Here is a 14,590-nt window from a genome sequence, read left to right as displayed (position 1 = left end):
TAAGGCCCGGCTCATAAATTTGATAGACCTTGTACAAAATATATATACTGTAGTTGACTAATATATGCATGTGTAAATATTTTAAAGGTGCTTTCCCCAAAAAAGGCCCTTAACTTATAAGAAATTTTTCACAAAATAAGATAGACATGGTTCTTTTGCTCCTCCAGCATACGTCAAGAGCCGGCTCAAGGAGCGCGTAAGTCTTCTGCAAAAAGTTTCAATATAGAAGGTGTGAGAGAGTGATAGAGAAGAAAACCGAAAAGGGTTTTAGAAGAAAAATATATTTTGTGAAGTAAAAGAATATTTTTAAAAAGATCTACATGAAACTAAGATTTTTAAAGTAATGTGCTTTAACGATCACATGTTATATTTCAACGTTTAACTGGTCAATCGTTTTCTGAATTGCCAGGCCTACTTGGATAGTTTTACAGAACAATAAACAAATCCTTTTTTAGTATGGGTTACTTCATGAGACTTGATTGCTTCTTCGACTATTCATGCGTGACGTACAAATTTACATAGATGCTCACATTTTGTTTGCCGATGGAACACACAATTTTGACGAAAACAATAACAAAATTTTGATGGATATCAGCATTAGAATTTCTTATCTTTCTTGCTGGCATTATCTTCCTGTCGCTGGCCAAAGTCCAGTATTTAGAAATGCTCAACTTTATCAATCTTAAAAACATGACCAGACCTTTCCCACATTTTATTTCTCCCCTGTCAAATCTGAAGTGCTTTAGCCTCAATGGTCTCCGTGTCTCTGGTCCTCGTCCGGCCAATACATGCACACTAACTAACATACAAACAATCTCAGTTAAAGGAAACCAATTCACTGGTTCATTACCAGATTCAGTATCCATCTTGCCCCATTTAAATTACCTCGAACATGGCAATAATTTTTAACTGGAACTATACCATAGAAATCGCAAATCTCAAGCTAATGACGTATCCGACATCGTAAAGCCTAATATATTTGCTTGTAATTAAAACTAACACGACTCATAAATATACTGATTCAGAAGATAATAATTTCTTTTGTTCCAACTAATAAACAATACAAATCCTAACTAAAAAAAAAAAAAAAGAATAATAAGAAAAGTAAAGTTCTTGTAAAATCCTCAAACCACCTCCACGAAGAAAATAAGTTGACATGTATACTCTCTGTAGAGTGTGACACAATAATAACCTTCTTCTCTTGGCTTCTGTAAAATCAATCCTCTTAGCAGAGAGGGGAGATCTTGAGTCCGACACAGCTGCCTCGTAAACAGAAGAAGCACGTATAAGGTGTTGTTGCTGCTGCTTTGCATCACCATTAGCCTGCTTCAACAGTTTCCCATCTTGACGCGCTCTCAGCAAGTCTCAGATGCTGGGATTCTAAGTTCCTCAATGGACTCAATGCTTGGTATGTCCTTTGGTCTTTTCCAGGGTGTTGAACACAAAGGTTCATCCACCTGTTTTCACCAAAGACAATATTCCTACCGTCACCAGAATTTAAAAACCAGCTGTAATATCTGATACGTTGCGTTTTCCTGGGTTAGTTTTATGCAGATTGTAATCTTGAAACTTACTAAGTTTCCATCAAGAAGATATTTCCATGCGTTGTTTGTGATCTCTATGATCTTGTGACTGTGATCACTCTTGGGATCTATCAAAGTCTTCACAGCATGGGATGATCATGGAGTTGATCTTAGCATATGCACCATTATCGAGTTTCAATGAATCTGCCAAAAAGAAAGGGTAAATTTTCAGCAAAGCAAAGAACAACATGTGATCCAAATCTGTAAATTCAAAGGAATTAGTTGACTCACGATCAATGGAAGTAAGAAGGCTGGCGTCAACAACATCAAAAACATCAAGAGAGGATGATACAGCGGAAGAGAACTGAGAGCTGAAGTTCTCATTGGCATCCATTCCTCCTCTGTTTAAGATATTGAAGTGACTGGCCAGTGATTCTTCAGCTTTCATCCATTCATGTGCTTGTCCAAGCTAAAATTATCTGTTTCGAAAAGTTAGTAAAATTGATGGAAAACCCGGTTTTTGGTTTTTGGGACGATATAAGTTATGAACTTTTGAGATTTGTTTATACCAGTTCAAGAAAACTTCTTGCATCGCCTTCTTCCCACTAACCTCTAAACCTGTAATTGTGATAGTTTGATTCTGTTTTCACCATGTGAAGGTTCCACTCAGCTTTAATGAAGGAAGAGTACCTGCAGTAGAGCAGGAACGGTACCAACAGAGTGCCACAACAGCGAAGCCAAATCATCAAAAATCTCTCTCTTCGGAAAAATGAAAGCAAAGCAAAAATACACGACATATGTTATATTATTATGGAACATCAAAACCATTAAACTTTTTAATTGTCTAGAGTCTCAACGATTATCCTACAAATCTGAAAGCATATCCTAGATTAACCGAGCAAAACAAACCAAGACCTTGTAGGAAAAAAATCGATTTAAGAATACAAAAACCGAGATGATCAGAATTCATTCATAAGCAACACTAAGTAAGGTAAGTTTAACTGCATAGAGAAAGATAATGAACGACCTTACAAAACTCGTGAAGCAGAATTCTCCCTGAGTTCTTGGTTGTAGATGTCGAACACCAACTGCTCCGCCGCAGAGAGCTTGCGATCGTTGCTTTTTAGTTCAAGTTAGAGTGACCACTTTTTCTTACAAATACGAAAAAGTCCCAAAATGGATAATGGAATTATGAAACATTGGATTTTAAAAGCGTTAATCAGAATACCTTGGAATCAAGCACCAACATATCAACCCCCATCAAAGCATCAACTGGCTTCTTTTTTTGACATTTACCTACACCGGCCTGTCTAAGCTTTCAAAATAAAACGAATCTAAAGGAAGTTTAGAGGCATTTGAAAGGCCAATGAGAATATATATTTATACTCTGGAAAAAGCTCACGATTGAGGAATTAAACATGCAATGAAGAGGTGAAAGTGGGATTAGTGGGTTGTGTTGATTATATGCCATAACGGCGGAGCGTTACGTCGACGGGAGGTCGAAAAAGAATCGTTAGGTTCAGAAAAGATCCAAGGAGAAAGAAAGGCATCACTTGGTGGGTCTTATTTCACCACAAAACATAAAAGCCCAGAAAAAAAGTTTGAATACAGAGTTTTAATAAAGCCCAGCATTAGTGAAAAACGTAGAGAAATAAATTTTCAGAATCCGATCAAAACTTAACTCACTTTGGGATGGTGACAGGTGTCACGTTTTGGAAACCCCTTTGCTGGCGCGCTGAGAAGTGACAGAAGCCAACATTATTGTAATAGATTTAATAAATCTATGTAGGATATTCTAATTAGATCTTTTGTATCTAGATATCTGCTTTGACTATATGTAAAATCAGATCAAAATCGATTCAAACTAGCTAGTATGATAATGAATTTCAGCCATAGTAGTTTGAATTTTATTTTTGATTTATTCGACATTATTCACAACATATAGGCTATAGCCATTTTGTAATCCAATTTTTTTTTGTTAATTATGCTATGTAACCAGTTGACACAGAGAAAAAGCAAAACAGGTTATAGTGATAAAATTGTTTGATATTGAAATCGAGATATACAAGGCAGGTTATATATTTTATTTTTCGGTTAATCAAAATACACACCGGTTTGGTATGAAACCGATAAAATCGGGTAGGGTAATAAGATATCGTTACCCAAAAGAACAAAGCCCACAACGAGAAGTAATGGGCTTTCATTACCAGAGGGAAAAAAGCAAAAACACGGGAGAAGTTTGTGGAAACGGCAACCACCGAGATCTATCTTAGCACGAGCCGAACCCGTATTGTGGAAGGAGACGAAGGAAGAAGACAGAGATCGAAAGAAGATGAACATTTTCAGATTAGCAGGTGATATGACTCACCTGGCCAGTGTTCTCGTCTTGCTCCTCAAGATCCACACCATCAAATCCTGCGCCGGTATCTTCATTTCCCATTCTATATATATATATTTTTTTAAAACCACATCCGATGATAAGTTTAGGTTTAAATTGACGTTGACCATATGATCTGAATGATTTTTGAGAATGGTTAATTAATTTGCAGGTGTGTCATTGAGGACGCAAGAGCTCTACGCCATTGTGTTCGCTACGCGTTACTTGGACATTTTCACGAGCTTCGTGTCTGTCTACAACACCTTCATGAAGCTGGTCTTCTTAGGAAGCTCCTTTTCGATTGTCTGGTACATGAGGTACCATAAGGCTGTCCACAGGACTTACGACAGGGAGCAGGATACGTTTCGCCACTGGTTCCTTGTCCTTCCTTGCCTTGTCTTGGCTCTTCTCATCCACGAGAAGTTCACCTTTCTTGAGGTGCTCTGGACGTTTTCATTGTACTTGGAAGCTGTTGCTATATTACCACAGCTTGTCTTGCTGCAAAGGACTAGAAATATCGATAACTTGACTGGCCAATACATTCTTCTCCTTGGGTACAACAATCTCTTCTCATAAGCTCGCTTTGTTTGGAAAATTTTATTGCTTCTTCCTTTGACTTCTCTTGATTGTCATCTTCTTGCAGGGGGTACAGGGGATTGTACATCCTAAACTGGATCTACCGTTACTTCACTGAGCCCCACTTTGTTCACTGGATAAGTATGACTCTCTCTTAACCTTCTTCACTGTTAGCTTAATTTAGCGTTTCAATAGATGCAGCATATATGTAGCTTCTTTGCCACATGAAACTTGTAGAAAGCATATGTCCTGAATATGCATCACTCCTTCTCATTGTCCTTCACTGTTTTCTTTGTGGAATATCCGCTGGTCTTTGTATATCTGGCATGTTAAAATGGACTGTGTGATTACGATGATGCAGCATGGATCGCGGGGCTTGTCCAGACATTGCTCTATGCCGACTTCTTCTACTATTATTTCCTTAGGTAAAACCATCACCTTATCCTCTCCTTTTGTTCCTAACTCTACTTCTGCCTTTGACTGTTCTCTTCTGTTTTATGTTTGCAGCTGGAAGAACAACAAAAAGCTCCAATTGCCAGCTTAATTTTCTAAAGTTTTTGATGCTCGGAAACCCTAAGGATTCAATTTGGTGCCGGTTAGAGGTTTACCAATTTACTCTGTTTGTGGTTAATGGAGGAGACGAGCATATAGATATGTGTAAACTCCAGCGACCTAACTTACATTATACTCTCTTTCTTGAACTTTTTCGTCTCAGCTTTTTTGCTCGAGTCAAGTGTTGTTACTAGAGGATTTCGACAGGTGGACAGTAAAACATCCCATCTCAACGAGATTTGAACCATTATTACAATCAGAGTGAAAATGCATCAAAAATAATACTAATTTGGAGATACTGCGAGATTCCAGCTTAACAGAAAAGATAATTAAGCTTCTTTTTTTTTAAACAATGAAAGATTAAGCTTTTTTTTTGTCGGTAGATAATTAAGGTTCTAAAATCTCATCTATCACTTTCGTGAATTTGGTACTAATTTAGGGAAGTCTTTGAGCATTAAATATGAAGCTTTGCACATCTAGAACATGCACACCCGTCTCTATACAATTCAAACTTCTATACAGTCATGTTCGGAACACTATACGATAGATCATAGATTCTTGTCTTTTCATTAACTAGGAGTTAACCCGTGCTACGCGCGGAGCTATTTTGATTTTCAAATGTTAACTATATAGTTTTTTATGTTTACCACTTTCAAGGTACCACTTTTCATCTTTACCACCACTTAAAGAGACATTTTCAAAAATACCTTGTTCATTAAGTGACAAAATACTCTTATACCCTTGTTATCTATATATAATAAATTATTATTTAAATAAATAAAAATAATAAAAAAATAACTTTTTTTTCTTATGTTTCGAATTCGAACTTTTTTATAAATTTTTTTTTTAATTTTCTTTTTCAATTTTTTTTTAATTTTTTTTTTCAAAATATTTTTTTGAAAATCGAAAATTATGAAACTATTTTTTATATTTTTAAGTATTTATTTATATATTTATTAGAATCTTGAATTTCACATTCCAAAAACCCTACCTCACCCCTCAACTCTAAACCCTAAATCTACATTAGTTAACCCTAGAGTATAAGTGTCTTTTACCCTTCATTAAAAGTGAGGATAAAAGTAATTAGTGTAAACATGAAAAGTGGTACCATGATTGTGGTATTTGTGGCGATTTCCCTACAAAATTCTGAATTATATGTGTGTGTGAATATATATTTCTTTGGAAAAAACGGAAAACTATACTTTTTTCAGATAAATGTTTGATATAGTTTTTCATTTCTTATATTATATATTTACTTATTATTTAGTTTTTCTTATATTTTAGGGCAACTCTTTCAAATATTTTCTTTTAAGTTTTTGTCATAAAAATAACATTGAATAAGTAAAATGACCAAAATAGCCACTTTTTATTTTGAAAATTTTAATTTTAAGTTTTTTTTATTTGAAATCCTATCCTCAAAACCTCACCCTTAACTCTAAACCCTAAATCTAGATTAGTTAACCCTACGGCATAAATGTATTATTACTCTTTAATAAAACTTATTTTGGTCATTTTTCTCATTAAGGCTATTTTGTGCAAAAAGTTAAATTGACCATCTTAAAGAATTTCTCTATATTGTATATTTATTTATTTTAATTTTCTTACTTTTATATCAAATGGTAAAATTACAATAGATATTTAATGTAATATTTCTATGTCTTATATTGTATATTTGCTTATTATTTATTTAACTATACATTTTCCATTTAACTATACATTTTTGAGATCGATGTATATATTTTTTTATATTGTATATTTACTAACTATTTATATTTTATTATTTTGTATATCTACTTTTTCTAAATTTCTTGATTTTATATCAATGATAATATTATGATATATATTTAACGTAATATTTTTATTTTTTTATATACAATATTTACTAATTATTTATTTTTTCTTATATTTTTACTTATTATAATATGTAACATTTCTATTTATTTTATTGTATATTTACTTACTATTTATTTCTTCCTATATTGTATATATATTTACTTATAAAAGTATTTGTAAATAATAAAAATGTAAAAAATACATTTTTCAAATAGATGTTTGATAATAGTTTTTATTTCTTATATTGTGTATTTACTTATTATTTATTTATTTTATATTGTATGTTTACTTTTTTTATTCTAATATTATGATAGATGCTTAATGTAATATTTTTATTTCTTATACTTAATTATTGTTGTCAAAAAAATATATAATTAATTATTATTTATTTTACTATACATTTTTCAGATTAATGTTTAATTTAATTTTTTTCAGTTATAATATTATATATTTACTTATTGTGTATTTTTTCTTATATTTTATATTTATTAATTCTAATATTACGATAGATGTTTAATATAATATTTCTATTTGTTAAATTGTATATTTACTTATTATTTATTTTACTAAACATTTTTTTCAAAGAGATGTTTAATTTAGTTTTTTAATTTTTTAATTGTATTTTACCTATTGTTCATTTTTTCTTATATTGTATATTTATTTATTTTAATTTTCTTCCTTTTATACCAAATAATAGTATTATGATAGAAGTTTAATGTGATATTAATATTTCTTATATTGTATGCCTCTTTTACATATATTGTATGCTTGTTTTACTTATATTGTATATTTATTTATAAGATATTTGAAAATAATAAAAATGTAAAATTATACATTTTTCAGAAAAATGTTTAATGTAGTGTTTCTATTTCTTATATGATATATTTACTTATCTAATTGTTTTTCTTTTATATCAAATTGTAATATTATGATAGATGTTTAATGTAATATTTCTATTTCTTATATTATATATTTACTTGTTATTTATTTTATAATATATTTTTCAGATAGATATTTAATGTATTTTTTTGTATTTTTTTATATTGTATATTTACTTATTATTTATTTTCTATTTTTGAAATAATAATGCCACGTGTCGTCTTTTGGGAGAATTTTGTTTCGCTGATGTGGACGCTCTATAGAGCCTCAAAAGGTCCATTTTATTATTAAAGACTAGATTTTTTACACGCGCTACGCGCGAGTCTGCTTTAATAATTTAATTTAATTTTGCAATATTTTTTAAGAAAAAGATGGATTTCGTAAAAAATATTTTTATTAATATTATTAAAATATTATCTGATTTCCTATTTACATTGTTTTTATAAATTTGTTATTTTTGAACTTAGCTATTTATTTGTTTGTATTATAAAAGTAAAATTACTGTTACTAAAGTATTTATAGTTTCTTATAAGTACATAATTTTAATATCACATAGATTTCTCAGTACATATACACTACTATACTATGCTATACACTACTATGAATACTTTATTAATAATTAGTTTTATTTTTTAATAATATTAAGATAATATAATAGAAAATTGTTTTATATACATTTTTCTATGAAATTTATTTAAAGTGTGCTTTATTATTTTTCATAGTTAAGTTTTTATACAATTTTACCATTTAAATAACTAATATTTAGATATCAGTTTGTTTGTATACGTAAATGTATAAATGTATTTATAAACATGTGTATATTGTTTCTTAATAAAAAATTAAAAGCGTCATATAGATTGTTCCATGCTTATTAACTAATACAACACTGTTATAAATATTTTATTATAATTTTATATGTATTTCTATTTGAATGACATAAAAGATTAATCCTTATGGAATATATCTAACTTTTTTGTATTTACCAAATTTTTAGAATGAAAGTATTATTATATACTTATTTTATGCATATTTGTATTTAAAATACTCTTATTTAATTCTTTTAAATGCATATCTAATAGTTTTATATGTATATTTAGGTCTAAATCATAATAAATATTTTGATGAAATTTAAATAATAGTAACTATCTGTTTGTTAGATATAAGAAAAGGAGAAAAAAAATATATATATATATATATATAATTTATGCTAATATTAAGTAATATTTTATTTATTAAAATAAAAAATAAAAATTTAAAAAATTTAATATATCTCCTACTTGATATAGTTACAATATAAATTAGTGATGGGATTATGATGTTTTTGCAGTTCACAAAATGTTTTCACCGATTGAGAAGTTACTTTTCTCGGAAAAGGGTTACCATGTACTTCGATTTATTATTATTAGTGACCTAATTTAAAAAAAAATATTTTAGATAATAAAAAAATTTAGGTATGTTTCATAAAAACATGTTTGGTTAGTTAAATGAATATTTGGATTATGACTTGTTAAAAAAAATTGTCTCAAAATTTATTAAAATCTAATTGTGATGAGTAAATAACTATGTTAATTTATTTAATTGATAAAAGGCAATTCAAAAGCATATAAACAAACTGTTTAATCAACAATATGTGTATTAATTGTAGATTATTCTTACCACATTTTATTTTTAATAGAACTTTGTAAGCTTATTATAAGCCAAAACTGAATTGGCCGGGTAAGAAAGAAACGGAAATTGACCAATGTTCTTAAGAACCTTTTATAATCTATTATAAAATTGGATGATTTTGTAGCCAACACCAATATAAAAATACTAAAATTTTATTTTTTACTTATTTGATTAGGTTAATTATTTTAATATTAATTATATATTTTATTTTTATGTATATGCTATTTTATGTTTTGACATACTTTATGAATTTTTTAAATAAATTTTAGTGTTATGTTTTAAGATAGTTAGCATATATATCAAGTTAGTTAATTTTAGTTCATATTTTGAAATTAATTTATAGATTTACTTTAGAAATATTAAGATTTATAAAAATATTAAACAATGATACTGATTTGGAATATTTTCCTATTTTTATTTATATATGAATATTTTTAATAGTATATAGCCCTTATCGTAATATTGACTGTGGACATAATTTGTTTTTTTCTTGTTAAACTCTTTTTATGCTAAGTTTTCAAGAATTTAGTATAAATACCAATCTAATTTTTAAGATAATTAATACTTTAGTTAATTTATCATTTTTGTAATTTTGTATTTATTTTTATTTTACTTTCACATACATGATTATTAGAACATTTTTTATGTTGATTTCTTTTTTGAAATGTTATTTTTGTTCGATAAAATTTTATTTTTAATTTTCAAATATTTAGTTTAAAAATAAAGTTAATTATTTCTGGCAAAAAAAATTAAACTTATTTAATTTTATTTTGAGAGAAATAAAATATCTGAAATTTTATATTTAAAAATATCAAATTAACATTTTGAGAATACATATTATTAATAATAATTTTAGCTTCTATGTGACCACTTTAAATAACATATAGCCTCAATTTTAAAATCTTATGTGCTTTAGATTCATATTTTCTTTATTATTTCAAATTCTTTTTTTTTAATATTATATTTTGTACGTAAAATTTATGTTATTCTTCCAAATATTTAGTTTATATATCAATATGATTCCCTTATTGATTTTGGCTTTTTCTAAATTTTACATTGATTATGAAAGAAACAATTTTTGAAAGTTCTATAAGTAATATATAAAATGGTGATTAACATATTTTTCTTGGTGCTTCAAGATAATATATAGATATTCTCAATAATTTACGGCATCAAATTATATATAGTATATGTTATTTGTGAATATTTTCAGTTATTTCTGTTTTTTAAAGCATATAGTCCATATCATATTAAATGTTACATACATAATTATATTTTTAGTAATAATATGCGATCAATACCAATTCCTATAAGGTACATGAACAATCTATTATTATATTAAGTTTTCAATAATTAGCTACAAATATCAATCTAACTTTAAAGATAAGTTTTACAAATTTTAATTTATCTTTTTATAGTTTTGTGCTGATTTTTATTTATTTTTACATACGTGATTATTTATAAATATGTTTTTTAAAACTTTGTTTCTTTTTGAATATTTTTATTTTTGTTAATTTTTTGTTTAATTTCAAATATATATTTATTTTATATATCAAGTTAATTATCTTTAATAATATTTTTATTTACTTTATCAAATTAAGATGCTGACTTTTATATTATTATAATGATATTTTTAAATTCTATGTGAACACTTAAATAATATATATCCTCAATTTTGAAATCATATGTTATTTAGATTCATATGTAATGAAAAAGTGATTTAGATTTACATTGTCTTTATTATTTGAAATCCTTATATTTTTAAGATTATTTTTTTTTACTTAATTTTATGTTGATCTTCCAAACATTTATTTCTTATAATAAACTGATTCTTTTAGTTATTTGGCAATTTTGCTTACAAAATTTATTATTGATATTTTTTTTTGAAATAAATAGCTTCCATTTTGAAATCATATTTTGTTAGATTCATATGTAATGAAAAGTGCTTTAGATTCATATTGTTTTTATTATTTTAAAATCTTGTATTTTTTAAGATTTTTTTTGTTAGTTGATTTTATGTTGGTCTTTCAAAGGTTTACTTTATATATCAAATTGATTCCTTTAATAATTTTGCATTTTCACTAAATTGAATAGTAGTTTCCTTTTTATTTTGAAATAAACATTTTTTGAAAATCTTGAAATTTTTAAAATAATAATTAAAATGGTAATTTGACATATTTTGGTGCTTTAAAATAATATATGGATATTTTCAATGATTTATTGCATAAAATTACATATAGTACATATTTTTGTTGAATATTTTCAGCAGTATATAACCTAAATTTTGTAAATCATGTGTTTTAGATTTATATAGTTATAATTGTTTGAAAGTATTGCATTTTTAAATTAACTATTATATTTGTTTGTTATTTTTATGTTAATTTTCGAAAATTTATTTTATATAGTATATATTTGTACATGATGTTTTTAACTTTGTAAGTTTAACTTATTTGATAATTATTTATATTTTATTTTGAAATAAAAAATTTCGTAATATTAACATTTTTAGAAATACCAAATTGAAAAACGATTTGGTATATTTTTGGTGCTTTAAAATAATATGTGAACATTCTCAATGATTTATAATATCAACTTATATATAGTATATGTTAGTTTGAATATTTTCAATAGTATATAACCTAAACTTTGAAAATCATGAGTTTAAATTTAGATTTATATAGTTATACTTGTTTGAAAGTCTTGTATTTTTAAATTAATTATTCATTTCGTTATTTTTTTTTTAATTTTCGAAAAATATTAAACATTATGTTAACTTAATATAGTATTTATATTTTTGTAAATTTACCTTATTCGATATTGATTTATATTTTAGTTTGAAATAAACATTTTTTTGGTAATATTAACATTTTTAAAAATAATAAACTTAAATAATGATTTGTCATACTACGATTGGTCGTTTAAATCCTATGTGGACGTTCTCGATGGCTTATAGCCTCAACTTTTATATAGTATAGATTATGATAGATATTTAATGTAATATTTCTATTCTTGTATTGTATATTTACTTATTATTTATTTTTCTTTATGTTGTATATTTTCTTATTATTGTTTAATGTAATATTTATATTTTTTATATTGTATATTTATTTATTATTATTTTTCCATATATTGTATATAGACTTATTATTTATTTAATGTAATATTTCTATTTCTTATATCATATATTTACTTATTATTATTTTCCATATATTGTATATATTTTTTTATATTTAATGTATATTATTAATTTTTTTCTCTTTCTTATATTGTATATTTACTTATTAATTATTTTAAAATTTTTAGTAACAATGCCACATGTCGCCTTTCGGAAGAATTTTTTTTCGCTGATGTGGACGCTCTATAGAGCCTCAAAATGTCCCTTTTATTAGTATAGAAGAGCCTCAAAAAGTCCCTTTTATTAGTATAGACTAGGGATTAACCCGGGTTACGCCCGGTTTTTTTATTTTTTTCTAATTTAAGTTGTTAAATTATTTATATTTAGGTTATGATATATATTTATATAAATGTTAAGATGCATGTCATAATTAAAATTTATTTTTAAATTTTAACACGTTAAATTAACGTATTTTTTACTATTTAAATATTTTTTTGTAATTTTCTTGGCTATCTAGTTATCATATTTAGCAAAACTATATATTGAGTGTTGTAATAAATGTTTTAGATATTTAATTAAATTGCATAGTATTTTCGGATCGACCACATGCTCAACAATCGATCGATCCGTAAAAAGATGGTCGATCTCCTTGGCCAGGTAAGTACAATTTTAGCAAAAAAATCTTTGATTTTTCAAATATTAAGTATATAACTATTCTTTTGAATATTATTTTTTTGAATTGTATTTTTTGATTAAATTATTGTATTATAACGTTTATGTAAATATTTTTTGTGATGTTTGAATTTGTGTTGTTAGTATACTTAACCTAGATGATATTGATGTTTAACAATTATTTTTTTCTGGAAATAAAAAATAATGATATATCAAAACGTATCTAATACTTGTTAAATGATAGTATAATGTAAATTACATCCATTATTTGAAAATAACCTTTTGTTGTTTTTATTTTTTTTAAATCAGAAATTATTTTTATTTAAAAACATTATTAATATATAATATAATAGTTTAAGTTTGGAAGATTAATCTATATATATAAATTATGTATATTTTTTAAAAAATAATTTAAGATATTATATATTGAGTAACTAAATAAAAGCTGAATTTTTTATCTGGAAAATGAAATATTTATATTTTTATCTTCATGTTATACTCACCAATCCAGCATTGATATTTATAACTCAGTATGTTTTTTAAAAAAAACTTAGTTTTAAGTAATAAACAAATTTAATAAATTAAATTCATCACCTATAATATTCTGTAAACTATATTTGAAAACTCTCTAAAATTATATTTTAAGGATAATATTACTATTATTTAATTTAAATTATTTTAAGCATAATATATGCTAAACCAACTTAAATTATATTTACAATAGGACTATCCTAAACTGGTTAATAAACCAAAAAATACTAAACCAACATGAACCAATACCTGATTCGGCGAGGAAAGAAGTGTTTCGGGATAAACGTTTGAATGGTTATTAACAGTAATTGTTTGATCATGAAAGAGTTCGTATGAATATTAACAATAAAATTATGGATTAGATTAATTTAAATTTGTAAGAATACCTTTGAGTCTATGAAAAGCAATTCAATTCCCATGAATAAGTTTGGCTTTTGGAAGTTGCGGGTTTCCCAACAATGAATCCACCTAACAAAAAGTTCTTAGTTATAAAAAATCTCCTTCAAGGTCATTAAAGGTTTTTGGAACGGCAAGAGTTGAAGGTGGAACTATTTTTTTGCTCGAGTGCTTTGAAGTTTTCCTTGATAGTGTGAGGTTGATGTTGATGGAATAATGAATTTTATAGGAACTTTTTTGATGTAAAACTATACATTTTTATTTTCTTTTGTTTAATGTGGTATTTCCATTTTTATATAATTTACTACCATTTTAAGATAGATGTACATTTTAAGATAGATGTTTAAATCTTAAAATACTTTTTCCATTTTTTTAAATGTTTATTTCCATTTCTTATATTTTTTATTTACGTAATATCTATATTTTATATTTTAAAATATGTATTTAAATCTTAATGTACTTTATCCA

At 26.0% G+C, this 14,590-nt stretch overlaps 1 protein-coding gene and 1 long non-coding RNA gene across 12 annotated transcripts; one reads left to right on the top strand and one right to left on the bottom strand.

Annotated features, from left to right (window-relative positions):
- Window positions 1–916: 916 nt before the first annotated feature.
- Window positions 917–3,106, bottom strand: LOC106434825. 11 transcript variants are annotated; one of them, XR_007326487.1, is made up of 6 exons: window positions 2,752–3,106; window positions 2,214–2,674; window positions 2,093–2,141; window positions 1,815–2,002; window positions 1,575–1,727; window positions 917–1,457 (listed from the first exon to the last, which is right to left on the bottom strand). It is a non-coding gene; the product is annotated as an uncharacterized LOC106434825 (long non-coding RNA). The 11 variants fall into 11 exon arrangements; XR_007326491.1 differs by having other exon boundaries at window positions 2,093–2,282; window positions 2,551–2,674; window positions 2,752–3,093; XR_007326493.1 differs by having other exon boundaries at window positions 2,093–2,282; window positions 2,551–2,642; window positions 2,752–3,091.
- Window positions 3,107–3,697: 591 nt separating this feature from the next.
- Window positions 3,698–5,284, top strand: LOC106434823 (ER lumen protein-retaining receptor B). The gene is made up of 5 exons (XM_013875679.3): window positions 3,698–3,946; window positions 4,073–4,454; window positions 4,544–4,617; window positions 4,838–4,901; window positions 4,984–5,284. The coding sequence occupies exons 1-5, from the start codon at window positions 3,856–3,858 to the stop codon at window positions 5,018–5,020; spliced, it is 648 nt and encodes a 215-aa protein (XP_013731133.1). The 5' UTR covers window positions 3,698–3,855; the 3' UTR covers window positions 5,021–5,284.
- The last annotated feature ends 9,306 nt before the right edge of the window (window positions 5,285–14,590 follow it).

This window comes from Brassica napus, chromosome C7 (genome assembly GCF_020379485.1).
Source record: "Brassica napus cultivar Da-Ae chromosome C7, Da-Ae, whole genome shotgun sequence".
Taxonomy (NCBI): domain Eukaryota; kingdom Viridiplantae; phylum Streptophyta; class Magnoliopsida; order Brassicales; family Brassicaceae; genus Brassica; species Brassica napus.
The sequence above is the reverse complement of the archived record's forward strand: the minus strand, read 5'-3'. Positions and strand labels throughout refer to the sequence as shown.